Raw genomic sequence first — 26,279 nt, forward strand, 5'->3', positions numbered from 1 at the left:
ACACCACTAAGAAATGGGGACCAGCACCTTTTGAACTCTGAGCCAGAGATCCCAGGCGGTCTGGTATCTGCAGTTTCACCCCATCTATGTGTCAATGAGATCTGAGGAGTCCCTACCCTCACCTCCCAACCTTGGGGTGGGTTGGCGGTGGGGGGGCATGGGGGGGTAACCCAGGCTCCCTGGTGGTTAATTACCAGACATGGAAGGGTAATAAGGGGCTGTCAAGGGGGCAAGTTGATGCCCTTTTAAGCTGTCTCCAGAGAATCCTAGCTGAGTCCCCCAGGGGCTGAACTCCAGCCTCCACACAGCTGTGGGGCGGGCTGAGAAGAGGGGAGTAGAGGACTGAAGTAGGGAAGCAGGTCTGCTAGTGAGTTAGGAATACAGAGTGGGTATCTAAGGTCTGTGCAGCCTGATTTTCCTGGTGCATGAATGTGTGTGTGTGTGTTCATGAACTGCATAGGCCTTTAGTGGTTCAGAAGTCCAGCTGTGTACATTTTTTGTTGTTGTTGTGCCTCGAGGTTTGTGGGATCTTAGTTCCAGAGATTGAACCCAGACCCCCACAGTGAAAGCTCTGAGTCCTAACCACTGAACTGCCAGGGAATTCCCTGTGTACTCTTTATAATATGGACAACAAACATTGCCATTTAGCACATGTGAAGCTTTGTGTTTAGTGCTTTAAATGTGTTCACTCTCACTAGGTAGTTACCACTATCTTCCCCATTTTCCTGACAAAGCAAATGAGGCTTGACTGAAGCTTACCTAAGGTCAAAGAAGATTAATAGGCCTAGAACTTGAGTCTGGGCCCATATGAATAAGGGGCCCACACTTAATCATAAATGTGCAACTTCCATTTGCGGTGTATCCATGTGACCCGCTTGTGACCCCAGGGTGTGTAAACATGGCCCAGTTATGTGTATGGGAGTAGATGCCTTGGATGGGCGTCTCTGCCCTTCTGTGTGTCGTGCAGAGCCTCAGCCAGTTAAAGAAGGCAGGCAAGAATGGTGGTGGGTCTAGATCACAGCTGTAGAAAACACATGAGGATCCAGGGGACAGCCAGAGTGATGGGAGAAGAGCTGGGCTCCTAGAAGGACCTTCCCTGCCCCAGCCTCTCCCTTCAAGGATGCCAGTGGAAGGGGATGGAGGAGGAGGTGCTCAAGGTGCCATGAGCCACTCATAGAGAAGACAGAGCCCAAGAAGGTGACCAGTGGTCAGTGGTGGGAAATGAGAAGAGAAAGAAAATTCTGATGGAGATGGAGGAAAGGACTCTCATCGCAGGCTCCTGAGTGGAGGAGGGATGAGCTGGGCTAGAACTAGAGGATGGGAGGAGGGAACAAGAACAGGGATGGGAAGAGACAGCTGGGGAGGGGGCGAGTAGAGGGGGCAGAAAGGAAGAGAGACATATGGGAGCTTCTTCCCCCACACCCAACTGCTTCTCTCCATTTATTATGTCCCTTAGAGGACCTACCACTGCTGCTAAGGTAACTGCTCCCAGCCCAATGCCTCTGCTCTGCCCAGAGCCCCGCCCACTCTCTGTAGGCTGCTGAACTCAAGGGCTGGGTTACCATGGCAACTCTGAGCCATCAGGATAGCCACAGGCAGGCCTGGCTGGGTCACTACTGTTCTTGGGCTTCTATGCAGTGGAGGTGGGAGCGCGAGGTTCCATCTGGCCCAATCCCCGCCCCCCACCCCCATTTCCATTGGGCCTTAGAACTGTGATGCTCCACTCAGCCCAGGTGGGGGCTATCCAGTCTCTTCCCCCACACCACACTTTGTATCTCTCTCTCTCATTCTCTCTCTCTCTCACACACACATATGCACACACACACTTACATAGGCCTGGAGCAAGGATATAGAATAAACACTTCTTAAATCACAAGAACATCTAGCCAATAGCATACGGTTGTGCCTAGACTTCAAGTTTAATTCACAAAAGCTGCAGTCTCTCAGCTCCTTGTCAGGCTGGGGAAAGTCTCACCTCAGCCCTCAGAGAGGCAGAAGGGAGCAGGGGCAACCTATGCAGGTCTGGAGGTCAAGGCAGCATGGAGGGAGCAACCCAGAACCAGTGCATGGTCTCATCCAGGGCCTAGGCTGCAGTCAGGAAGCTGGAACAGGGCAGGAAGTCCCTTTAATGAGGCTGAGTTGAGGGATTCTCAGGGAGACCCCTAGGTCTCTAGGGGTTCCACACTATGGAGAGGCCAGAACTGGAAAGGTGTTAGAAGTCATCCAATCAAGTGAGCATTAGATGAGATCGTCAAAACCCAGGGAGCCAGTGATTTGCTCAAGATGCCAGAGGTATCCTGTGGCAGAGCTGAGACTAGCACCCAGGTTTTCAGACTCCTGCTCAGGGTCCTCTCCCAGACCACACCTACCACCCCTGGAGCTCCTCTGGCCTTTGCTGCTCTAGACCTTGGAGGCCATGGGATTAGCTAGGACAAAAGCCTCTTGAATCAAGTTTCTGGTCTGTCTTGATAATGGGAATTGAAATCTTGAAAATGCAGTTGTCCTAAAATGGGGAGGTTACAAGCCCTGGAATGAAAACACAGCCTCATTGCTAATTACCACCTTACTGCACTACAGGTTGAAAGCCTTGTATTAAAATCTAAACTGATCTGGGAGCAGCAGGACTCCCTCACCTCCCATTCACTGTACGTCATCCACACCTCCTTGCGGCCCGCCCCCTACACAATGCCTGGCACTGACCCCCGCAGATTTCAGTGACCCGGTCCTATAGAGTGGGGCAGAAAGTGAAGGGTTTCTGTGCACGTCCTGCATGAGGGAAGGGGACCCCTCTCCCAGGAAACAACCAGCATCTAATCTCAGAGCATGCCTTGAGGGTCCAGGAAGTTTGGGGATACTTGTGTGGTCATCCAAAGGAGTGTCTGGCACCAGAAGGCGTTCAGTAACCGTCTAGTGAATGGTGCAGGCGCCTCCGGGGTGGTGTGCACCGCCCGCCCACCTACTCCACCACTCGGTGGCCAGGGGCTCAGAGGAAGAAGTGGGCGTGGCCTCTGGCCCCAGGCCGCTCGGGGCCAGCAGTTCACAGCGAGCCTTGTAGAGGTCGCGTTCCCTAGCCAGGCGGGCCACTTCGGCCCGCAGCGCGTCCAGCTGGGTGGCCAGGCGGGCGCGCTCCGCCTCCAGCCCCCGCCGCTGTTGCAGTCGCTTGGAGCGACAGGCCTGCGCGTACCCGCGGTTCTTCAGCGTGCGGCGCCTCTGCTTCAGCCGCAGCGCCTCGTCGCGCCCGCAGCCCCGCAGCTGTCGGTTTAGCTCCCGCACAGACATCGACACCAGCGCCGCGTCGGAAAACCGCTCCGCCAGCTGCAGAGAGAAACGGCGGGGCGCCGGTGACCGCCGGTTCCCGCCTGGCTCCACGCTCCGGTGGCCTCGCCCTCGGCTCCCACCTTTACCTAAACATGCGCCTTCCCCTGAATCTATCCTGCAGCCTAGATCCTGTTCCAGGTCCCAACACGCCCTCCACCATCACCAAGGGTCTTCGACCCCTTTGGGTGGTCCCCGCGTTTCCCACCCACCTTCGGGCAAGCCAATCGCGCACCCGAACCCCACACTGCCTTTGCGGGGTCTTGAGCGGGGCTCCTGGCCTATGTGTGTCCCAGGGCAGACAAACCCTGCCCCTCCAACACACCTCGCTCCCCTGTCCTCCAACACACCTCGCTCCTCAACCCTGTGACCCTCAAAGGATTTGGATTATATCTTAATGCCCTCAACGCCCCCATCTGTCTATGATTAATAGGATGAGTCCCAATCCTTCCTGAGAAGGTTGGGTGCCGGGGAAGCACCGAGTCTTAAAAAGGCCAACTTCATTCTGGTTCCTACAGTCTCAACTCCACTCCATTCCATGCACAACCCTTTCCTGGTTTCCACAAACTCAGTATCTATATACCTGCCCATAATCAATCATTCCTGATGCCCTTTAACTCTCAACTCTCCCCTTTCAGTTGGTCCTCTTCTAACCTTGTCTTCTCCCTTTTCCTCCTGGTTGAGCCTACTCATTTCTCTCTATTTAGGGGTGGGGGGTGCAGAACAATGGTTTTCTTTATCTGATATCTTCTAAAGGTACTTCCCTTCCTCTGTCCTTTGTTCCTTTCCCAAACTGGTAAGCCTCTCCAGGGACTCTCCTTCCTCTCTGGGTTGGCCTCCCCTCTCACCCTGCCCCCTCCTCTGACCCTCTCACTGACCACTCACCTGGGCATGCTGGGCTCCTGTCTCCTCTGGGCTCCCTGGGTAGTAGGCATGGGACCCTTCAACGGGGACTGGGCTCTGACCCTGCAGCAGCTCCACAGCCTCCTCAGGACTTAGCCCCAGCACCTCCCCAGCCCCCAGCTGCTGTTGCAGGGTGGCCAGCCAGTACAGCTCCTCCAGGCCTGGCCGGGTGCCCTCGGTAGCCCCCACCATGCCTGGCTCACTGAAGGTGGGTGAAGGAGGCACTGAGCTGTAGGGTGTGGAGCCCAGAGAGGCTGTCGGGGGGCCAGATCGCCCCTCTGAGGGTTCTCGCTTTACCTCAAACTTCATCAGGTCAAAGTCATTGACATATTCCATGGCCAGGGGACTGGGAGGCAGTGCCATTCTGGGGCTGGATTCAGAGGGGTGCACCTGCAAAGAAGAAGACAGGTTCAGAGCACCTGGAGACTTCCTGCCAGTCTCCTCCCCCAAAGCCCAAGTGCCATGGAGACAGAATTCTGGAAAGCTGGGGTGATGGCACAGTCTGTTCCCTGCATAGTCGCCTCCAGGCTAAGAAACAACTTCTTAGGTGGAGGGGCTCCTGACCAGGGGCCAAGCCACTTAAAGCCTGAATGAGAAAGGGGATAGCACAACCTCCAGCCTGCTGGTGCCTCTGGGATCTATGAAAAACAAGAAGAATATGGCAGCACTCCCAACTTTAGTGCTGGGACATGCTGAATGTCTCTGTCATCTCAAGAGGCATCATTTCATTTCCAAGCAATTAAAAAAATGTTGCTTAATTAACTGTGACAGAGAATGTGTATATTTTAGGGCATTGGCAAGGCACATATGCTGTGGATTTTAATATAGCTGGATCACATGCTGTAATACCTCCCTCTCTCAGAACACCCAGGCCAACACCTTGCATGTAGAAGACCCTCAGTGCACATTCATTCTATGGATTAATCAAGGAGCAAGAGACTCTTCAAGGAAAAAAGTTCCCAGAATCAATTCTAAAAAGATCAGGACAGAGTGGTGACCATCTTTCCTCAAGGCCAATCTCTCCAAGGAAAACCAACCAAGATTAGTTTTCCTCCTTCCATCCAGGACCTAAGACATGTGAACTTGAACAGGTCACCTTCCCCTTCTGACCCCAGTTTCCCCTTCTGTTCAAGGAAGATAGTTAGACTTTAACAATTCTCAAAGACTGTTCTGCAAAACATGAAGTCTGAGAAATAGCCAAGGAGGGGGTCTATGCTCAGATCATTTTGAGAAATGCTACCTCCAATCCTCACCTCTTGCAGGTTCACAGAGCACAAGCAACATAGTCATCTGAGAAGTCCTTCAGTAAGCCATCTGCTCAACTTCAACAGAGTTGAATCCCAAACTTGTGTCACCCAGGAACCCTCCTCTCCGTTATCAACCACAGAGCATGTGCCCACCTGAGGCACCTCTGGCTAGGTGACCTTGGAGAGACTTCCCAGCCTGGAAGTCCCAAGCTTGAGCCCAGCTCCCAGTTCCAACAGCCCCAGGAGGGACAAGGCAGGGACTTCCCTATAACTCAAACAATAAAGAATCTGCCTGCAATGCAGGAGACCAGGGTTCAATCCCTGGGTCAGGAAGATCCTCTGGAAAAGGGAATGGCAATCCACTCCAGTGTTCTTGCCTGGAGAATTGTATGGACAGAGAAGCCTGGCAGGCTACAGTCCATGGAGTTGCAGAGTCGGACACGACTGAGCAACTAACACACACACTTAGCCCCAGGGTTTAGAGTTTGGCTCCATCTTCCTGCCTCAAACCTAGGTAGCTGCTTTCCAACCACATCTCAGGCCCCCAGGTTCTGCCCAGAGAGGCAGGAGGAAGGACAAGGCCTCTCTCTCTTCCTGTCCCAGGTGTTGCCATATCTATTGAGCTCCTCACCCTTGAGAGGGTAGAGGGGATGGGAACAAAAACACACATTGAAGGAATTATCTTTTACAGAGAGAAGGTGAGACACAGAGAGAGGTGTCCAGATAGAGTTGGATGAAAACATAAGTGAGGAGGGCTGTTTTTCTTTCTGATGTGATAGCAGTGAGGGACCTAAAGCCAGTTGAGGTGGGAGTAGAGCAGGGGGCAGAAATGTGAAGATTCCTGAAAACAGAAAACAAAAAGCCCAACAAAAAGCTGATAGCAGGTGTTGGAGGAGGGGGCTCTAGGTGAGAGGCCTGGCACTCAGGGAGGCCTCAGACATACTCACTTTAGGAGTGGCAGAGATGATTGGTCAAATGTCAGAGCCAGGCAGGCACAGCTTCCCCAGAGAATGGAGGCCCCATTGAGCAGGGCCTGGCACCTCTGTGCTCAGAACAAGGGGCTGTGGGCACAGAGCCCACTGGGCACTCTTAAAGGGCCAGCTCTCTTAGGTCATCCATGGTTCTCAGGCCTCCAGCCAATGAGGTGAGGGGATCATTTGCATATCTCGTTGACCTGGGGGGTTGCAGGAAATGAGAGGACAAGTCTGCCTGGTCTCAAGGAAGGGAAGGGGGCATCTTCCCCAACAAAGCATATCACAGATGGTCCAACTCACTGTTCCCCGTTCCCCAGTACAGAGTGCCATGTTGGCCCCCATCGGCAACCTCATGCAGACACAACCCTCAGCCCTTGGCGACTGAAAGCCTGGGACTGGAAAAGAGGGCCAGACAAGCTTCCAGCACGCTTAGCCTTCACGGCTCTGCCATGCCTTGTGGGTATTTTAGGGGAGTATGAATTCTCCCAAACCCACTCTCACCTGGCCTGTTGAATCTGTTTCCTGTTTTCAGGAATCCTTACATTTCTGCTGCCTACCTCACTCCCACCTCATGCCCCTCACAGTTATGGCATCAGAAAGATAAACAACCCTTCAGGACCTGCCTAATCTATTCCCAGCCTCTCTCATTGCTGGGGACCCAGCCCCAGGACAGGCAGCTTGGGAGCAGGAGCATGGGGGAAATGAGGAGCCCTGCTCCTTCTTTCCTTCCGGGCCACCTCGGGACACTGAAATCCAATCACCATCAATCCATCCAAGGCACTTTTGAAACTGCCCTCATTTGCCCTCTGCTTCCCCTCACCTTTTCCTTGTGTGTCTCTGAACCGCTCTCTTCCTCTCTCACTCCTCCTGGTTCCCAGATGGCTGGGGGGTGACCTACATTTTCAGCCTAATCCCCTAACACCTCTTAGAGCTATCATCCCCATGTAGAAGTTGGAACAGGGATACTAGGTATTAGCCAAGGAGATGTTTAAACCTGTCTGAAGCTGTTTAAATAGAGTCTGTACTAGAATAGAACTCCAGGAGTTAAAGGCTATTCTCTAATTTCTAAGGACATCCAAACACTCCATGGGGTTAACAGGTCTTCTTTCCCCACCCAAAGAGAAACCTGGGTGTCCATCAGCCCCAGGGATCATCAATTATAAAAATTAACTGGGTCCCAGCCTTTGGAGTTAGGTTAAGAGCTGGTGGATTAGGATTCGGAAGACAGCGGTTCTCAGACTGGGGTCCCCAGATCAGCAGCACCATCTGGGAACTTGTTAAAAAATGCAAGTTCTCTGGAATCACCTCAAACTTACTAAATCAGACGCTTTGGGGATAGGATCCCAAAACTCTGTGTTTTTATAAGTCCTCCAGGTTATTTTGATGAACACTAAAGTAGAACCCCTGGTCTACAGAATACCTGTAGTCAACTCAGCTTTCTCTGGGGTATGTGTGTGTGTGTGTGTGTGGGTGGGTGGGTGTGGTCTCTCCTCTCTCTCTCTCTCTACACATACATATAAAGAATTCCATCAGAGGACACCTGTCTTTCCACACTTGGCCTCCATTTTATGGAGCAGAAGCCATTGTCATCATTCAAGTGGTGTGATGGCCTGGATGTAGTGTTATTGCTGCAAAAGAAAAACAAACAAACAAAACCCAAGGCCTGGGAACAAGGCCACACAATGGGAATGGGAACCATGGAGACTAGGGACCCCATACATATGCCCATGGAATGGGGTTCTAAGGTAAATCCACAGGAAAGAGGCCTCAGAATTTCCCTGTGAAGAAGAAATAGCAAGTGTTGACTGCAGCCCCTTTCGCAGGCCCGGTCTGGTCTAGCCAGACACTTGCCCCCCAGCAGCTGTCAGGTCTGCACTGATCCTCTTGTTTACTGGAGCGCTCAGAGGAGAGGTGGGAGGGCTAAGCCTCTAACGGGCTAAAGGAGTCAGACTAAACAAGCTCAGGCAAGTTGAGCCGCTCGGGGCTCAGACCAGGCACCACTGACCAGGGAAAGGAGTCTGGGGGGTGAGGGCTGGGCCAGGGGAAAGGACTAAGGGCACAGAGGGAAGAACCTGCAGTAGCCAGCAAGGACCCACAAGGTGCTTCATAGGTTTTCTTGGCAGGAGGGGGCTACATGCTGAGACTGTCTGGCTCAAGGACAAGCAGGGACAGGGAAATGGGGATGAGAAAGATGAAACCAGGTGGACTCTGGGAAGGACAAAACAGAGGAAGGGAGGCAGGAAGACTTAGCTAAGGAGGCAGTAAGTATAGACTTGGGCGAGAGGACAGAACAAGTCAGGGGCTCCCCAGCAATCTGGATTGAAGGAGACAGAGGAACATGGGCAAAACGCAGAGTTGGGTGAAGGGCCATGGGGAACTAAAAGAGAGAAGAAAGTTTCCAAGAGGGGATCAAGAGGGAGTAAAAGGTGATGGGAACAAGGGGCTAGAAGAGTAAAAGTGGCAGAAGAAGGGAGAGAGGAAGGTAAGACTGGCAACCAAGAACTAGAAACAAATTCATAACAGACAAATTGATGGTCGGGCCACAGAAAAAGAGCAGTAGACAAAGGAACTAAAGGTAAAAGGATACAGACAGAGGGATGCTAGACCATGTGGAGGGAGCCTAGGTAGGCAAAGGTCCTGGAGGAGTGGGGCAGGGAACAAAGAGGAAGGAGAGGAAGGGAGACAGAGCCAGTGATCTGGGGTTCCCTGCCCTTCTCTTCTGTCCTGCACCCCCCGTTTTGCAGTCCTGTACAACCTGTACAATCTAGATCATCAGTAATGCATCCAAATCCTCAGACCTCTTCTTGGTTTACCTCTCATACATTCATTCATTTGACAAATATTGATTAAACACCTACTCTGCACCAAACAATATGCTGGGCACTAGGGACCCTCAGTAAATCAGACCATCACCAGCCCCATCTTTGTGAAGCTTACAGACTGATGAACCAGGGAAATGTCAGTTTATTGCCCTTGGGCCCAGGTAGGAATAGCCCCTGCCCTGGGCCCTGTGTTTTGGAAGGCATCTCTCTGGCCCTCTTCTGGCTATGTCCCTTGCAGCGAGGAGTCCAGGCCTCCCCTGCCCATACCCCAAGTGCCTTCTGGACTATACTCCACATACTTAGGAATTCTCTGTGCAAAGGGCCCCAAGCCCACTTCTAGGGCCCACATGGACCTCTTTCCTGGGTTTGCCCTCCCAAGGGTAGATCACACTACTCAGATACACATCCTTAGACCCAGGGGGTGGCCAAGGAGTGGCTATTGGCAGGAGACTGTGGACAGAATTGGGCTGTGTAGACAGGAAGGTCTACATGCATGCAAAGGAGTCCCCTTGTGGTAGAAGATGGTGTCAGAGGTGGGAAAAGAAGTGGATCCAAAGAGATGCCTTCCCCCACAATACCACATTCTGCTGTGGAATCCTGAGAATTCCAAACAAAATCCAAATTTGAATTCAAATTCCAGACCATTATGTGTGTATTTGTCAAGGTAGAAGAATAGAATATTTGTTTAATAGTTGTTAGCTTGTTTAAGTCATACATTTCAAATATTTAGAGCCTCTAGTTAGGGATGGGCCTACGTAAAAATAATTCATTATATGAAGATGTGTGCTATGCAAGAGAAGGGCAGGGACCTATGAGACTTTATTTCATGGGAACCTAATCTAATGTGGGGGCAGGGGAGGCAGTGGCATTGCAGCAACAACTAGCCTAAGGAAGTCACATTAAACTGAGACTAGTCAGGGGAGTAAAAAGGGACTGTGTCTGGAGGGGTGGAGAAGATGGGGATTCCAAGTCACAGGAATAATCTATGCAAGGGCTCTGGGCAGGGAAGAGGTAGACACATACATGAAATTGAAAAAAAAAAAAAAATGCATGAAACTGAAAAAAAAACTAGCCAAAAAGCAAAAACCAAGCAAAGTGGGAAGCATGGTGATAGGTGAGGGTGGGGCTGGATCATGCAGAGACTTGTAGGCCAAGTTTAGGATATGGACTTTAAAAAGAACATGCTGAGTCGCTTCAGTCATGTCCAACTCTTTGAGACCCTCTGAACTGTAGCCCACCAGGCTCCTCTGTTCATGGGATTCTCCAGGGGAGAATACTGTAGTGGGTTGCCATTTCCTCCTCCAGGGGATCTTCCCAACCCAGGGATCGAACTCACGTCTTCTGCGGCTCCTGCATTGCAGGTGGATTCTTTACCTCTGTGCCACGGGGGAAGCCCTTAAGAACAATGAGAAGCTACTAAAGGATTTTCAGCAAGGATGTGGAATGATCAGGTTGTGTTTAAAAGACCACTTCAGATCTACTGTGAAGGATGGCCAAAATGGAATCAAGAGTCAGATTAGGGGGTTAATGCAGTATCCAAGTTGAGTTGGGGAGATATCTTAAGCTGGAAAAAAAAAATAACAACTCCAAGATGGAAACTTGTGTACAGGTGGTTTGATGGGAGGATTTTCAGAGTCTGTGAGGGAAGCAGCATTGGATAGAGAGAAGAGCTGAAGAGCATTATGGCTGAAACAGAGGCTTCAGCTGACCCTATAGGAGCTCTGGAGCTAGGATGAAACTTCAGAGTGTCCTCAATTGAGAGAAAGGGGCTGGGACTCTGGACCCCTGAACCAATCAGCCATTGGACACAGGCTGCCCCAGGAAAGAGGCATGCACATTTGGCAAGACAGCTCCCTTCAGCCATAGGTGGTACCCAGGGAAGTGCTCAGCTCTTCACTATCAGCAGCCAACACTCAGCAGCTGAGACAGGATCCTGAAGGATCTGGGCAGCATGCCACAGCACCCACAACGGGGGATCTGTGAGACATCCAAGGGGAGATCCAGAGGGCCCTGGGGAGCAGAAAATGCAGAGTAAGACAAGGCTGGTCACACCCTGCACCTGTTACTAAATGCAAGTTTGCATACCCCATGAAGCACAGTGAGGCCCAACTGAAATGTGGGAGTTTGGAGCAGAGAAAGGTTTACTGCAGGGCCAAGCAAGGAGAAAGTGTGGCTCGTGCTCAGAAACCCCAGTGGGTTTCTGGAAGAAGATTTTATAGACAAAATCTGGGGTAGGGCCTTTAGGGTGTGTGAATTTTTTCTTCTGACTGCTTGCTGGTGAGGTAACAGGGCTGTGTTCCAGGGATCGTGTGCTCAGCCTGAAGTTACCATTCTCCACCTGGGTGGACAAACTTAGGAAGATAATGAAGGACAGGGAAGCCTGTCTGCTGCAGTTTATGGGATCGCAAAGAGTCGACACACCTTAGCAACTGAACAATAACCTGGGTGGGGGCCTCAGTTGCTGCAGAAGAACTCAAAGGTATTTTTATATATATCCCTTGAGGTTGTTCACTTGTGTTGTTGAGTTGACTATGCCAAAGCCTTTGACTGTGTGGATCGCAACAAACTGTGGAAAATTCTTAAAGAGATGGGAATACCAGACCACCTGACCTGCCTCTTGAGAAATCTGTATGCAGGTCAGGAAGCAACAGTTAGAACTGGACATGGAACAACAGACTGGTTCCAAATTGGGAAAGGAGTACATCAAGGCTGTATATTGTCACCCTGCTTATTTAACTTATGTGTAAAGTACATCATGAGAAACGCTGGGCTGGATGAAGCACAAGCTGGAATCAAGATTGCAGGGAGAAATTACAATAACCTCAGATATGCAGATGACACCACCCTTATGACAGAAAGCAAAGAAGAACTAAAGAGCCTCTTGTGAAAGTGAAAGAGGAGAGTGAAATAGTTGGCTTAAAACTCAACATTCAGAAAACTAAGATCATTGCATCTGGTTCCATCAGATCAGATCAGATCAGATCAGTGGCTCAGTCGCATCCAACTCTTTGCGACCCCGTGAATCCCAGCACGCCAGGCCTCCCTGTCCATCACCCCTCCCGGAGTTCACTCAGACTCACGTCCATTGAGTCAGTGATGCCATCCAGCCATCTCATCCTCTGTCATTCCCTTCTCCTCCTGCCCCCAATCCCTCGCAGCATCAGAGTCTTTTCCAATGAGTGAATGCTTCACATGAGGTGGCCAAAGTACTGGAGTTTCAGTTTTAGCATCATTCCTTCCAAAGAAATCCCAGGGCTGATCTCCTTCAGAATGGACTAGTTGGATCTTCTTGCAGTCCAAGGGACTCTCAAGAGTCATCTCCAACACCACAGTTCAAAAGCATCAATTCTTCTGCACTCAGCCTTCTTCACAGTCCAACTCTCACATCCATACATGACCACAGGAAAAACCATAGCCTTGACTAGACGAACCTTTGTTGGCAAAGTAATGTCTCTGCTTTTGAATATGCTGTCTAGGTTGGTCATAACTTTCCTTCCAAGGAGTAAGAGTCTTTTAATTTCATGGCTGCAGTCACCATCTGCAGTGATTTTGGAGCCCAGAAAAATAAAGTCTGACACTGTTTCCACTGTTTCCCCATGTATTTCCCATGAAGTGATGGGACCGGATGCCATGATCTTTGTTTTCTCAATGTTGAGCTTTAAGCCAACTTTTTCACTTTCCTCTTTCACTTTCATCAAGAGGCTTTTTAGTTCCTCTTCACTTTCTGTCATAAGGGTGGTGTCATCTGCATATCTGAGGTTATTGATATTTCTCCCGGCAATCTTGATTCCAGCTTGTGTTTCTTCCAGTCCAGCATTTCTCATGATGTACTCTGCATATAGGTTAAATAAACAGGGTGACAATATACAGCCTTGACGTACTCCTTTTCCTATTTGGAACCAGTCTGTTGTTCCATGTCCAGTTCTAACTGTTGCTTCCTGACCTGCATACAAATCTCTCAAGAGGCAGATCAGGTGGTCTGGTATTCCCATCTCTTTCAGAATTTTCTGCAGTTTATTGTGATCCACACAGTCAAAGGCTTTGGCATAATCACTTTATGGCAAATAGATGGGGAAACAGTGGAAACAGTGAGAGACTTTATTTTGGGAGGCTCCAAAATCACTGCAGATGGTGACTGCAGCCATGAAATTAAAAGACGCTTACTCCTTGGAAGGAAAGTTATGACCAACCTAGACAGCATATTCAAAAGCAGAGACATTACTTTGCCAACAAAGGTCTGTCTAGTCAAAGCTATGGTTTTTCCAGTAGTCATGTATGGATGTGAGAGTTGGACTATAAAAAAGGCTGAGTGCAGAAGAATTGATGCTTTTGAACTGTGGTGTTGGGGAAGACTCTTGAGAGTCCCTTGGACTGCAAGGAGATCCAACCAGTCCATCCTAAAGGAAATCAGTCCTGAATATTCATTGGAAGGACTGATGCTGAAGCTGAAACTCCAATACTTTGGCCACCTGATGCAAAGAACTGACTAATTTGAAAAGACCCTGATGCTGGGAAAGACTGAAGGCAAGAGAAGGGGATGACAGAGGATGAAATGGTTGGATGGCATCACTGACTCAATGGACATGAGTTTGAGTAAACTCCAGGAGTTGGTGATGGACAGGGAGGCCTGGCGTGCTGCACTCCATGGGGTCACTGAGTCGGACATGACTGAACAACTGAACTGAACTGAGCTGAACTGATATCCCTTGAGGAGGAACCAGGACCCTGCTTTATAGCCACACTATCCTTTCTGGACTGCTCCTCCTCTGTTTTTGCATTATCTCTCCTCCCTGAATCTGCCCTTTGGTACTCAGGGAAGGTCTAGGAAGCTAAAGCCTTTTTCCTCCAAATAAGAAACTGGGGACACAAAAAGGATTTGTATCTGGGAGGGTCCCACAGGGACCCACTCAGTTTCAATAAGTGCTGTGATTCTAAAGTGGGGATCTGGGCCACAGTCCTAGTATCTACTGCAGAGGTTCTGTGAGACATCCATGGGGTGAACCAGAGGGCCCTGGGGAACAGAAAATGCAGACCAAGCCAGGGCTTGCCCTGCCCCCTGGTGGTGTTCCTCTGACACTGGACCATCTTGTGGGTCAGGCTAAAAGAAGGCCCAGGGATTATAGAGACACAAAAACAACTATAATAAAGTACAATTAATTCAAAGATATAGGTATGCACACAGTATAGAGCTAACACAGATGAGAGAGATGTTAATTCTAAGGGGCACACAGACCTTCACACGGGAGGTGATGTTTAATTTAAACCTGAAAGGCAGAAAGGATTCCCAGGTGTGCTCTGGAAACTGCAGAGTTTGGCATATAGGAGAGAAGACAGCAAGTAAGGAGCGGGAGGTGATACCACTGGATAAACAGAAGCCAGATTATGAAAGACATCAGTTGTCATGTGGTAGGAAGCCTTCAAGGAATTTTAAGCCTAAGAATGCTATGATCTCATTTTTTTTTTCTTAATGATAAATCAGAGACAATATAGAATCGCAGGGGAAAAAAACCAACTTGGTAACTAGAGTGAGAAAAACTTGGATTCAAAAAAAAAGAAAAACTTGGATTCAGATTCTGTTTCTCCTGCTGATCAGCTGTGTGACTTTGAAAAAATGGCTTAAACTCTAAGCCTCAGTGGCCACATCGATGAAACAGAGTTGTTGTGAAATGGAATGAGGCTGTGCATGTAAAGAACTTCCCCAGCGGTTCAGCAGTGAAGAATCTGCCTGCCAGTGCGGGAGACCCAGAAGATGCAGGTTCCATCCCTGGGCCGGGAAGATTCCCCTGGAGGAGGAGATGGCAACCCACTCTAGTATTCTCACCTGGGAAATCCCACGGACAGAGGAGCCTGGCGGGCTACAGCCCTGGGGTCGCAAAGAGTCAGACATGTCTGAACAAGCACACACATGCGTGTAAAACTGCTGGTTCAGAGCCTGGCACCTAGTGGCCATACAATAAACACTATCCTTCTCTCTTAATTTTCCAAAGTGCACTTATGTGCAAAGTTCGGAGAAGAACTTAGTGGGAGGGAGAGGGAGTAGCATTTGGAGATGTGGGAGGCCAAGCAGGTGCTTGGAAGCTATTGTCTGAAGCCAAGTGAGAGATAAACCTTGAACTAAGGCAAGGGTCAAGTGGACAGACACTGATTTGAGAGCTAATTGTGAAGTACAAATCCAAAGGTCCTGGTGTCTGATTGGCTGTGGAAGATAAGGAAGGAAGAGTCCAGACTGATTCAGGTTCCTCTGGGGCAACTGGCTAGATAGTGGTTCCATTTGCTGATAGGGAACCATGAGAGCAGAAGAGATGATGACCTATTGATATCAAGCTAGGCTCCGTGGGGCTCCTAGGTGCAAAGACTTTCTGTGTCCCCCATTTCTTTGATTATAGGAAACAGCCCTCATTCAGCCTCCATGACCTTCCCTGAGCTCCAATGGACAGATTCAAGCAGTTGTTAACTTGAACTGCTTGGGGAAGGGAAGGGATGCAAGACCAGGGAGACAGTTAAGGGCAACTATGGGGCAAGGTCCTGTTTCCCTAGCAACTGATATACATAATAATATCATTGAGTTATTTTGCAAATTCTGAAAACTTTTCCAGGTGGGAGAAGTTATCAAATGATGGTATGCTATCCACAAGCATGTACCAGTTGATGATGAACGTTGATGATGCTGACTTCTACTTACCTCACCACCAACCTATCAGAAGAACATCCACAAATTGATCATGCTCTCTTTGAACAATTATTATAAAATTTCTCACTATCTTCTCCAAATTGGGACACACAGTTTTAAGGGCATTAACCCACTGTAGCCTCCTTTGCCTGGCAAAGTAATACAGTTAATTCTTTCCTACTTCACCCAAAACTCTGTTGCCAAGATTAGATTCGGCACCAGTGTACAGACAAGCTGGGCTTTCAGCATCACTTTGAAAGGGTGGTTGTGACACCACCAGTGTGCACATCTTTAGGCCAGAGAGCAGGCACAAAGAGGCAGATGCTTGCAGTGGAGTGGCTATAGACAGAGTTTGGATGTAGGGACTGGAAGAAATTGTCCCAAATACATACACATGAGGTTGAGTCCAGGATGCAGCCTGGGTTCACCAAGAGTCCCTTAGACTGCAAGGAGATCCAACCAGTCCATTCTGAAGATCAGCCCTGGGATTTCTTTGGAGGGAATGATGCTGAAGCTGAAACTCCAGTACTTTGGCCACCTCATGCGAAGAGTTGACTCATTGGAAAAGATGCTGATGCTGGGAGGGATTGGGGGCAGGAGGAGAAGAGGATGACAGAGGATGAGATGGCTGGATGGCATCACTGACTCGATGGACGTGAGTCTGAGTGAACTCCGGGAGTTGGTGATGGACAGGGAGGCCTGGTGTGCTGCGATTCATGGGGTCGCAAAGAGTCGGACACAACTGAGCGACTGAAATGAACTGAATTGAACTCTCGAATCAGGAATCTGTTGCTCTCCGTCCGTCGGCCTGCTTCCTCTAGACTGACTTCCATCTCAGGCAGGTTTCTCCTTTGAAGGGCCAAGCTGACACCCAGCAGCATCAGGCTTAGGTTCCTCCAGTCCAGCAACCCCAGCAGACAGGGAGCCCATTTTGAAAGCTGACAGAATAAGCCTGAGAGAGAGAGACACCATACCCATTCCTGAACATTTCCACTGGCTATGGCCAGAGTAAAGAACACACAATTTGGCCAAGCTCAGAGCCCACCCCCAAGAGGCCTACAGGACCACAGAGTTTGAGGAGGTGGTTCCCCAAAGGAACATCAGGGTGCTATTAACAGAAATAAGGAATGGATGCTGGCTTACCATAGCCATGTTGAGTTTGAGATGCTATGGCATTTGGGATAATACCTAGGGCCTCAAGCTGAAGACAGATGTCTGGATGGAGACATAACTTGAGAAATTACCAGAGGACTTGATGGTTGGTTGGGGCAGATGCGTTCTTCAGGGGAATGTGGAGGGAATGATCAGCCCAGAGCCCCAAAGAAGAGATTCTGGGGTGGAGAGACATTACCACCATGGTAGGGCAGAGAAGAATCCTCATCTCTGGGAGAAGAAACAGGGGTTTGGGAGCTGGGGACTGAGGGAACCATGATATTAGAGTCCTGGACAACAGAAGAGCCTGGGCCCAGAGTGCCCAAGCCCCGGGAGGAAAGGGAAAGGCAAAGCCCCAGCCCCCGGCTTCTAAACCTCCAGCTTCCCGTGGGTTCAGCCCCTGGCCTCGCCCCTAACTCTTGGCTTGTTTGCCACGGTGCCTGACAGTCGCTATTTCCCAGGAGCAAGAGTCCTCAAAATTACATCATGTGCAGTGGGCAAGGCGGACCGGTGGGGCGGGGCTTCGGGGAGGGGAGCCGAGGAGAGGAACCAATCCTCCAATGGGAGACAAGGGTTTGGGGGCTAGGATGCAGCGGCTGGGGCCGCGGCTGGGCGGACCCGCGGGTAGCACGGGGGCGGAGAGAGGGTCTCGCCGGCGCTGCTGGGTCCCGCCCCTGTGCCGGCCCGCCTCCTTTTTAAGCGCCTCCCGCCTAGCCTGAGCTCCCGCTCTCGGCGCTGCTCCCTCGTTCCCCGCCTTCCTTATCTCCCCGGCTCCGCTCGGTTCTCGCGGCCACCCCGCAGCCCCAGCGCAGGTGCCATGGCCTCTGTGTACCGCCCCGGCCTGCGGTGAGTGACCCCCAGACCGGGGCCGACCCTCACTTTCCGCCGCGCTCGCCCGCTCAGGGCTGCCATATGCGTTGTCCTGCTCGTCCCGCTCAGCCTGGTTTTGCATCCGAGAGGAGGAGGCGGGCAGGTGGCGACTGTGTCTGGATCTCGTCCTCTCGGGTCGTGCGTCACGCCGGAGATCGGGGCGGCCTCAGCCGCTCCGGGTGTCTCGGTTTCCGTCCCCTCCTCCCTCTCCCTGCTTTGCCGGTCCCTGACCACACCGTCTGTATCTGCCACTCTCAGAACTTCCTTTCCCCTCCTCTCTCGCCCTCGCGGGGCCGAATCCCCATATCTCCTCCTTTGCTTGGTACAGATGTGAATGGTTCCACAGGTTGCAGTGAGGAAAAGTAGGGCCCTGGGGTCAAGGATGCACGAACCCCCTGGGGACTGAGCTCAGAGCTCCCTAAAGAAGGTAGAAGGTAAACAGCCATTCCCCGGCCTTCCCCGGATGGGAATCTGGCGGGGAGCCCTGCACAGCTAGAGGAGTCTGGGGTCCCAAGAAGGAGGAAGGCATGGTAGAGGTAGGGACTAAGTTGCCTTCATTCTTACCTGGCTGGCTTCATCCCCTGTCCAGGACGAACCCCCAGGCCCTGCCTGTCTATCGTCACCCCCTTTTCACAGCTTTCTGTCTTCCTTCTGTAGTCTCCCTTCTCAGCTTTTGTCTCAGAGTCTGAGCCGACCCGCTGTCTCTCCCACAGCTGGTTCCACTAGGCCAGCCATTGTGGGTGGTCTCTGGAGCAGAGAAAAAGGATAAGGTCCCACTCCAGAGACTGGAGAAGAGCAGGGGGAGCTTCACAGGAGACTCCCAGAGGCAGCCTCCCCACAGAGAGAGGTTCTCCCCAAGGCTGAATGCCTTTAAAATTAATGCTTGGGGGAAACTCTCAGAGGCAGAACAGAACAGGTCCCAGAAGGCTTCCTCCTCTGCCCCTAGGGCCACACTAGGTCTCCACCCTGCCCTGCCCAGTGAAGCCACCCAGCTTCCAGGCACAGCCTGAGTGTCCTCTCCTCCCCAGGCTTCTTCCCTGTGAGTCTGAGCACCCTGGAGTCTAATGCTCCACCCCACCGCCAAAGCTCTAGGCAATTTGTGTTCTAGGAAAGAGAGCCAAGGGAGGGACAGGGTCATGCAGTACTGGGCGTGTGGGGTACAGTTTCTGGTGGGCAAGGCCCTGGCATAGGAGGAGGGTAACTTCCCTTTCTTGGCCTTTCTGGATCACTCCACCTTGGGTCCAGGCCAATCAGAGCAGACCCTACTTTTCCCTCTCCTAGGGGTGTGAAGGGACAGATTCCAGGGGCTCTGTTCTAAGAATTGGGGCATGCAGCCCAGCCAGTGATATTCCCTGACAGTCAGCCTTCCACACAGTTTGAAAATACCTACCTACCCAGTGGCAACATTTTATGCAATCCTTCTTGGGCTGCTGGGCAGCCACAGAAACAATGCCTGGAACCCTGAGATTCGATCACCCACTCTTTGTGCAAGGGCCCAAATTGAGAAAACTGGGACTTAACCATGTCACAGACCTGGTCCTCTGCTTGAAGCTTTCACAGTCTTCCAGCATGCAAAACTATATTTGAGAATGAAAAGAACACCAGACACATGAAGCTGTCACCTGGGCACAATTTATTGACATTTGGGCCACAGGACACCTGCTCATTTCCAGACATTGACCAGACATAGTAAATCATGGGCATGAGCCAAGCCTACAATAACATCAGCATGCCTAAACATATACTTCCATATTGCCAGACATGTGCCTTTATGCTCATTTGGTGATACCTGTCCCTTGCTAATCAGGAGACACCCTCACTAAGCCTCATAAAGGCCACAAAATACACATGGCCTGAACCCATCTCCTTCACTTAGTCTGACTTCTTCGTGGTGCCTATACCCAGACAGACTTTAGCTCGTCTTTAGAGGCCCAGCCCTCTGTACCCTTGACTTGCCCATCTTCCATGAGAACACCTGGCCCATTACCTCTCTGTTTCTTCTCTTGCAGGCTTAGCTGGCACAGGCTGAGCCCCTGGGGTTGGGCGTCACGGTGTAGCATCCAGACGCTGCGAGTCCTCAGCGGAGATCTGGGCCAACTGCCTGCTAAGGTTCGAGACTTTGTGGAGCACAGTGCCCGCCTGTGCCACCCAGAGGGCATCCACATCTGTGATGGGACCGAGGCGGAGAACACTGCCACACTGGCCCTGCTGGAACAGCAGGGACTCATCCGAAAACTCCCGAAGTACAACAATTGGTAAGTCCTGAGCCCAGCAACCTGTGAAATGGGGGCAGCTCCTTGGACGAGGCCACTTTGGGTTTACCGAGACAAAATCCAATTTTAAATAGACCATGCCAATGGAATAAGCAGAATGGAGCTTTGAGGGAAACCATCAGAAATTATTGTGGTTTTTTATGTTAAGTTGATACAAATAAAAGCCTTTACTTTTTTTTTTTTTTACTTAACAAATTCAGGGAGTTTCTGCCAGGGCACAGGCCATTAGAGGGCTGGGGGCCAAGGGAACTACCCCTTAGATTGGGACAAAATCTTGGGGAGAGAATTTCCCTGGTGGTCCAGTGGTTAAGAATCTGCCTTGCAAAGCAGAGGACGTGAGTTTGATCCCTGGTCCAGGAACTAAGATCCCACATGGTGCAGAGCAACTAAACCCACACACTGCAACTACTGAGCCCATGTGCTTGGCATGCCGCAAACTAAGATCCAAAAATCAAAAAAAAAAAAATCTGGGGCAAGAACTGAGATGCAAATGGATGGGAAAAAATAAGGCCAACAGAAGACCTGGAGACAAAGCTGGACGTGAAAGAGTGGGTCTGGGGTGAGGGCAGTCTGCTGGCCACTATCTTCTTGATATCCGCTCTCCCCCAGCTGGCTGGCCCGCACAGACCCCAAGGATGTGGCACGAGTAGAGAGCAAGACGGTGATTGTAACTCCTTCTCAACGGGACACGGTGCCACTCCCGGCTGGTGGGGCCCGTGGGCAGCTGGGCAACTGGATGTCCCCAGCTGAGTTCCAGCAAGCTGTGGATGAGAGGTTTCCAGGCTGCATGCAGGGTAATCAGGGCAGGGACACAGATGCAGGGGCACTGAAGGTATCAACAGGTTGGAACCCTTCATCCAGGGGGCGTTTTCCTCCATAGGCCGAACCATGTACGTGATTCCGTTCAGCATGGGTCCCGTGGGCTCCCCGCTGTCCCGCATCGGAGTGCAGCTCACGGACTCTGCCTACGTGGTGGCAAGCATGCGGATTATGACTCGGTTGGGGACACCTGTGCTTCAGGCCCTGGGAGATGGCGACTTTGTCAAGTGTCTTCACTCTGTGGGCCAACCCTTGACTGGGCAAGGTGAGCACCTGCTCTGCCCAGGGGAGGACACAGAGGCCAGCTTGTATTCAGAGGGAACCCCACATCCTAGCCATCCTGATTAGTGAGATAGTGAAGTCCCATGTTCTAGAGCAGGAGTGGGCTGGGAGTGAGTCTGTGGTGACAATGTCATTTGCACAAGATTGAGAAGAATTATCCAAGAATAGGGGCACAGGAGCTGACAGGTGTCATGAGGTAGGAGGTTTTAGCCACCCATTGACAACACCACTGCTCCCAGTGTCTTTCCTGCCAACCCCAATCCCTCCAGCCCCCAACACCCTGATGCCTGATGCCCTTGCCAGCAGCCCCATGAATCCATTGTCCCCAGGGGAGCCGGTGAGCCAGTGGCCATGCAATCCAGAGAAAACCCTGATTGGCCACGTGCCTGACCAGCGGGAGATCATCTCCTTCGGCAGCGGCTATGGTGGCAACTCCCTGCTGGGCAAGAAGTGCTTTGCCCTTCGCATCGCCTCTCGGCTGGCCCGGGATGAGGGCTGGCTGGCGGAGCACATGCTGGTGAGGGCCTGGTGAGGATCTGAGGGGGGCAGGCCAGGGGCAGGGCCTGACCAGTCAGCCTCAGCCTCGCCTCTCCACTGCCAGACTGGAGGCCAAGGACTCAGCCCAAATGCCTGAAGTTTTGGCCTGAAGCTGCTGACTGTTGGGGGGCTTCCCCTTGCTGCCACCCCAGGCCCCATGGCCAGGCGGTGTACCCAATTAGTGAATAAACCTTGGTCCTCCCTGTCGACCCCTAACTGTCCTTCCCAGGCAGACCATTCCTGACCTCTGTCTGGTGCTCTCTTCCTTGTCCTCTCTCTCCCCAACTCGCAGATCCTAGGTATCACCAATCCATCGGGGAAGAAGCGCTATGTGGCAGCCGCCTTCCCCAGTGCTTGTGGCAAGACAAACCTGGCCATGATGCGGCCGGCACTGCCAGGCTGGAAAGTGGAGTGTGTGGGGGATGACATCGCCTGGATGAGGTTTGACAGTGATGGTGAGAGGCCCTCAGATCATACTCTGGGTTCTGGTTCGACGCTCCCCTCACTGCTCAGGGTGAACTTTGTCAGTGAGAACATTTTCCTGAACGACCGCCCCACCCCCCCTGCCTCCTGGCAGCCCCCTACCCTGGAGATGCAGAGCCTTTCCCCTCAGATCTAGGGTCTAGCTCAGGGCAGGGAGGAGCTGAGCAAGACCTTCCAAGACTGAGCCTCTCAACTCTTCCTGGTTAGTCCTTCCTTTTTTTCACTTCTCCTCTCGACAGGTCGACTCCGGGCCATCAACCCTGAGAATGGCTTCTTTGGGGTGGCCCCTGGCACCTCTGCCACCACCAACCCCAATGCTATGGCCACAATCCAGAGTAACACCATTTTCACCAACGTGGCTGAGACCAGCGATGGCGGCGTGTATTGGGAGGGCATTGATCAGCCTCTTCCACCTGGCATCACCGTGACCTCCTGGCTAGGCAAACCCTGGAAACCTGGTATGAGGGGTTAGTCAGACCCGGGGCTCAGCACCTTGTTGATGTAAAGTTTTCCTCAACCTGCAGCCACCTCCCAGGAACTCTGGGAGGCACAGGGAGTTATGAATGTTCTGTTTTCTAACCCTAAGCAAGATCTCAAGTCACATCCCAGCTCCACCAAGCATTGGCTCTGTGGCCTGACTGAGTTGCTAAAACCTCCTGAGCTTCAGGGTCCCCATCACTTGAATGGGGGTAGTTATTACAGTACCTAGCTCACAAGGTATTGGAGGATTAAATTAAATAATGCATGTAAAAGGTTCAACATAGTGCTGAATACATAGTAAATTCTCAATTAATATAAGCTGAATGTTTTTAAAGGGGAAGGGCTGTCTTGGAAATTATTACAGAAAGAATTGGACTCAAAGCACAATCCATAAAGTTGACCCATTAGGAAGGAGGAAGCCTGGCCCTCCCCTCCCATGGGTCCCCACCACCACCCCCCTAAAATAATCATTGGCTAAAGGTCAGTATGGTTAACTTTCCCCTGCTCTTCCAACATATTCACCCCAGTCCTTTCAAACGAAGTTAGACCAGCTCTTTAGCCTCTCCTGGAAGCTAGTTTCTCAACCCTGTCATTACTCTCCAGTGCCCTGCCGCCCTCCCCTTCCCCCAGCCCTGCACTCTGGACCTTCAGCTTTTAGTGGCCTTTGGCATTTAGAGAGCCGAGATCTAGGGTTGGGAGCAAAGAAGAGCTTAGCAGGGGAGGGTGGCCTGTGGTCACTGAAGCTTACATTCAAGTTTTCCAGGCTGGCTTAGCAGTCACCCTCTTCATCTAATCATCCTTCATTTTCTCTAACACCATCATTAAGCCCTCCTCAGCCTTCCCACCCAACTGAGAAATCCAAGAAACTTTCATATTTCCCCACAGGCTAGTTGCCCAACCCTTTCATCATCTCTGGATTCAGGGGTATTACTAGGACGTGTTGTACCAGCTTCAATTCTCAGAATAATACCCTGAGCTAGGTCCTGAACTGGGGATGAAAGTGCCAGAGAGAAGTGTAAGGGATGGTGCTTATATGAGAGTGGAGGCAGGAGCTGGGGCTGGAGGAGGGCAGGGTACACTGGGTCTGTGACTCCCTTGCCCCCCAGGTTTGAGCAGCAACTTCTAGCAGAGAAAGCACTGTGCCCATTCAGGGCCCCCATGATGGGGCTTTATACATATGCCACTGTTGGTCCCAACTCCTCTCCATGCATCTGAAGGGGCCTAAAATGGTCTCCTCAGGTTACCACTGTCCAGGTTACGTCCTCAACTGAGTTCTTCAAGCCCTGTCACTCCAGCAGGGTCTAAGCAGACCCAGGGAAATTACCAAAATACTGCTAGCTTTAAAATTAGTTCCTGTTTGCATTTTGATAACTCAGGAAATTCTGTCTTCCGCCATTTGCTGATGGAAAGTCAGTTATCTGAAATACTGACCTGACAGTCTCAGTTTTTGCTTTAGGTTTGAGTGTTTATTTAAATAATAATCTCATAAAAGAAGAGTTTCTGGGGCAAAATTTCTATTATAACTCTACGACAGTATTTAACCCCATTCCCTTGAGCACTGGCCAAGTTCTGTAACTTAGCATAAACATTAATATCCTGCTAAACCCCAGTTCCTCTCCCATTCTTTTCTCCCATAACTCAGTTGGCAGCACCATCATGGATAAATAACTTGATCTTCAGGGGAGATGTTCTGGCTCCCTTCTCCCTACCAACCTCCAACTCAAGGTTGCAGGGAGCTGATGAGGCAAAAAGAAATTGTGCAAGAGTGCCTGCAAAGGTATATGTGTTGGGAGTGGACATGCCCTTGGAAGTGATAGTATTTGTATTTGCTCTGCCAGGTGACAAGGAGCCCTGTGCGCATCCCAACTCTCGCTTTTGTGCCCCGGCTCGCCAGTGCCCCATCATAGACCCCGCCTGGGAGGCCCCAGAGGGAGTCCCCATTGACGCCATCATCTTTGGAGGCCGTAGACCCAAAGGTAAACATCATGTAGGCTCTGTGCCTTCTGGGTTAAGAGTCAGGCTCCCTATCAGGGCACACCTCCCTCTTGTATTTAAAGCTCAGAGGGCCTCAACCTGGATTGCTAACTACAGCTGTCTGCCTGTAGAGCGCCCCCACCTGGAGAATCAAGGTGGAGGCGGGCGGCATGGGGTTTGAAAATCCACAGTGGAGGTCCTAGGAGACAGTAGGAGCTGAGATCACCAGAAGGGATAGAGTGATGGTGCAAAGATAAGGGCTGCCTGTGACCGTGTGCCCTGGTGTCCCAGGAGTCCCCCTGGTATATGAGGCCTTCAACTGGCGCCACGGGGTGTTTGTGGGCAGTGCCATGCGCTCCGAGGCCACTGCAGCGGCTGAACACAAAGGTGAGTGCCCTCCCTGCTTCACTCCTGTGCCCACCTTGCCTCTTCTCTCCCTCCCTGAGCCAGACCTTCCTCCTGCCCACCCCTTCCAGGTGTATCTTTTCCCCACTCCCTTCCCCTAGCCCTGCCTTAAGGATATTCCAGTACCACCAACATTTCACAGCTTCCTCCAGCTGGAGGCAGGATACTTTTCTCCAGTAAGAAAGGAGATTCCTTACCCATCCTGCTCCCCTCCCCAGGGAAGGTCATCATGCATGACCCATTTGCCATGCGGCCGTTTTTCGGCTACAACTTTGGGCGCTACCTTGAACACTGGCTGAGCATGGAGGGGCGCAAGGGGGTCCAGCTGCCCCGCATCTTCCACGTCAACTGGTTCCGGCGCGACGAGGCAGGCCGCTTCCTGTGGCCAGGCTTTGGAGAGAATGCCCGGGTGCTAGACTGGATCTGCCGACGGCTCGACGGGGAGGAGAGTGCCCGGGAGACACCCATTGGGCTGGTGCCTAAGGAAGGCGCCTTGGATCTCAGCAGCCTGGGAGCCATTGACACCACCCAGTTGTTCTCCCTCCCCAAGGACTTTTGGCAACAGGAGGTTCGTGACATTCGGAGCTATCTGACAGAACAGGTCAACCAGGATCTGCCCAAGGAAGTGCTGGCTGAACTGGAGGCCTTGGAGGGACGTGTGCGCAGAATGTGACCTAAGCCTTCAGCTAGCGAGGGGGCACAGCACCCCCCACCCCTACTCCAACTCCCCTGGAATAAGTAAGCCACTAGGCTTGCAGAAACTATGAGCAACTTAACAACACTCTCATCCTCTGGGTGCTATGGGATCAGGCCCCAGAGCTTTCCCCACATGCTGCCTAATAATGAAATGCTCATTTATATAACATTTGTGCTGTTTTCATTTCCTGCCTGTCTTCACAGGCTTCCCTTTAACACTAATTTCACAATCTTCTTCCAAGCAGCTGGTGTCCCAGTGCAGCCTGCCCTGGCATGGGCCAGTGGTATAAGGATCTCTCTCACAGGCAGCTCAACCACCGAGCCAGATAAGTAGAAATTGCTGGGAGAAGACAGTATCTACTGGTGTCCTGAGGAAT

At 51.5% G+C, this 26,279-nt stretch overlaps 2 protein-coding genes and 1 long non-coding RNA gene across 5 annotated transcripts; 1 reads left to right on the forward strand and 2 right to left on the reverse strand.

Moving 5' to 3' along the window:
• Window positions 1-1,898: 1,898 nt before the first annotated feature.
• On the reverse strand, window positions 1,899-4,603 carry NRL (neural retina leucine zipper). Its single transcript, XM_086322484.1, has 2 exons — window positions 4,201-4,603; window positions 1,899-3,315 (listed from the first exon to the last, which is right to left on the reverse strand). Exons 1-2 carry the CDS (start codon window positions 4,579-4,581, stop codon window positions 2,908-2,910), a joined length of 789 nt encoding a protein of 262 aa, XP_086178610.1. The 5' UTR covers window positions 4,582-4,603; the 3' UTR covers window positions 1,899-2,907.
• An 11,378-nt stretch (window positions 4,604-15,981) lies between these two features.
• LOC147365164 (uncharacterized) lies at window positions 15,982-19,000 on the reverse strand. Of its 2 annotated transcripts, none has more exons than XR_015135214.1 (2): window positions 18,518-19,000; window positions 15,982-16,883 (listed from the first exon to the last, which is right to left on the reverse strand). It is a non-coding gene; the product is annotated as an uncharacterized LOC147365164 (long non-coding RNA). The 2 variants fall into 2 exon arrangements; XR_015135215.1 differs by lacking the exon at window positions 18,518-19,000 and adding an exon at window positions 17,963-18,134.
• On the forward strand, window positions 17,805-26,071 carry PCK2 (phosphoenolpyruvate carboxykinase 2, mitochondrial). 2 transcript variants are annotated; one of them, XM_086322492.1, is made up of 10 exons: window positions 17,805-17,929; window positions 19,963-20,208; window positions 20,836-21,020; window positions 21,107-21,310; window positions 21,657-21,844; window positions 22,157-22,319; window positions 22,587-22,805; window positions 24,666-24,803; window positions 25,093-25,188; window positions 25,425-26,071. In XM_086322492.1, the coding sequence occupies exons 1-10, from the start codon at window positions 17,901-17,903 to the stop codon at window positions 25,877-25,879; spliced, it is 1,923 nt and encodes a 640-aa protein (XP_086178618.1). In that variant the 5' UTR covers window positions 17,805-17,900; the 3' UTR covers window positions 25,880-26,071. The 2 variants fall into 2 exon arrangements, with proteins under 2 accessions (XP_086178618.1, XP_086178619.1); XM_086322493.1 differs by lacking the exon at window positions 20,836-21,020.
• Window positions 26,072-26,279: the final 208 nt, after the last annotated feature.

The sequence above is a fragment of the Bos grunniens genome, chromosome 10, assembly GCF_055505025.1.
Source record: "Bos grunniens cultivar Pamir isolate PY7600 chromosome 10, Bosgru_T2T1.0, whole genome shotgun sequence".
Taxonomy (NCBI): Eukaryota; Metazoa; Chordata; class Mammalia; order Artiodactyla; family Bovidae; genus Bos; species Bos grunniens.

Bases quoted from the DNA above. Each gene is read 5' to 3' on its own strand.
- NRL (XM_086322484.1), bottom strand. From the start codon at position 4,581: ATGGCACTGCCTCCCAGTCCCCTGGCCATGGAATATGTCAATGACTTT. The intron at 3,316-4,200 runs GTGAGTGGTCAG...TTCTCTCTGCAG, and splicing joins CAGGAGCCCAGCATGCCCAG to CTGGCGGAGCGGTTTTCCGA.
- PCK2 (XM_086322492.1), top strand. From the start codon at position 17,901: ATGGCCTCTGTGTACCGCCCCGGCCTGCG. The intron at 22,806-24,665 runs GTATGAGGGGTT...TTGCTCTGCCAG, and splicing joins AGGCAAACCCTGGAAACCTG to GTGACAAGGAGCCCTGTGCG. The intron at 25,189-25,424 runs GTGAGTGCCCTC...TCCCCTCCCCAG, and splicing joins TGCAGCGGCTGAACACAAAG to GGAAGGTCATCATGCATGAC.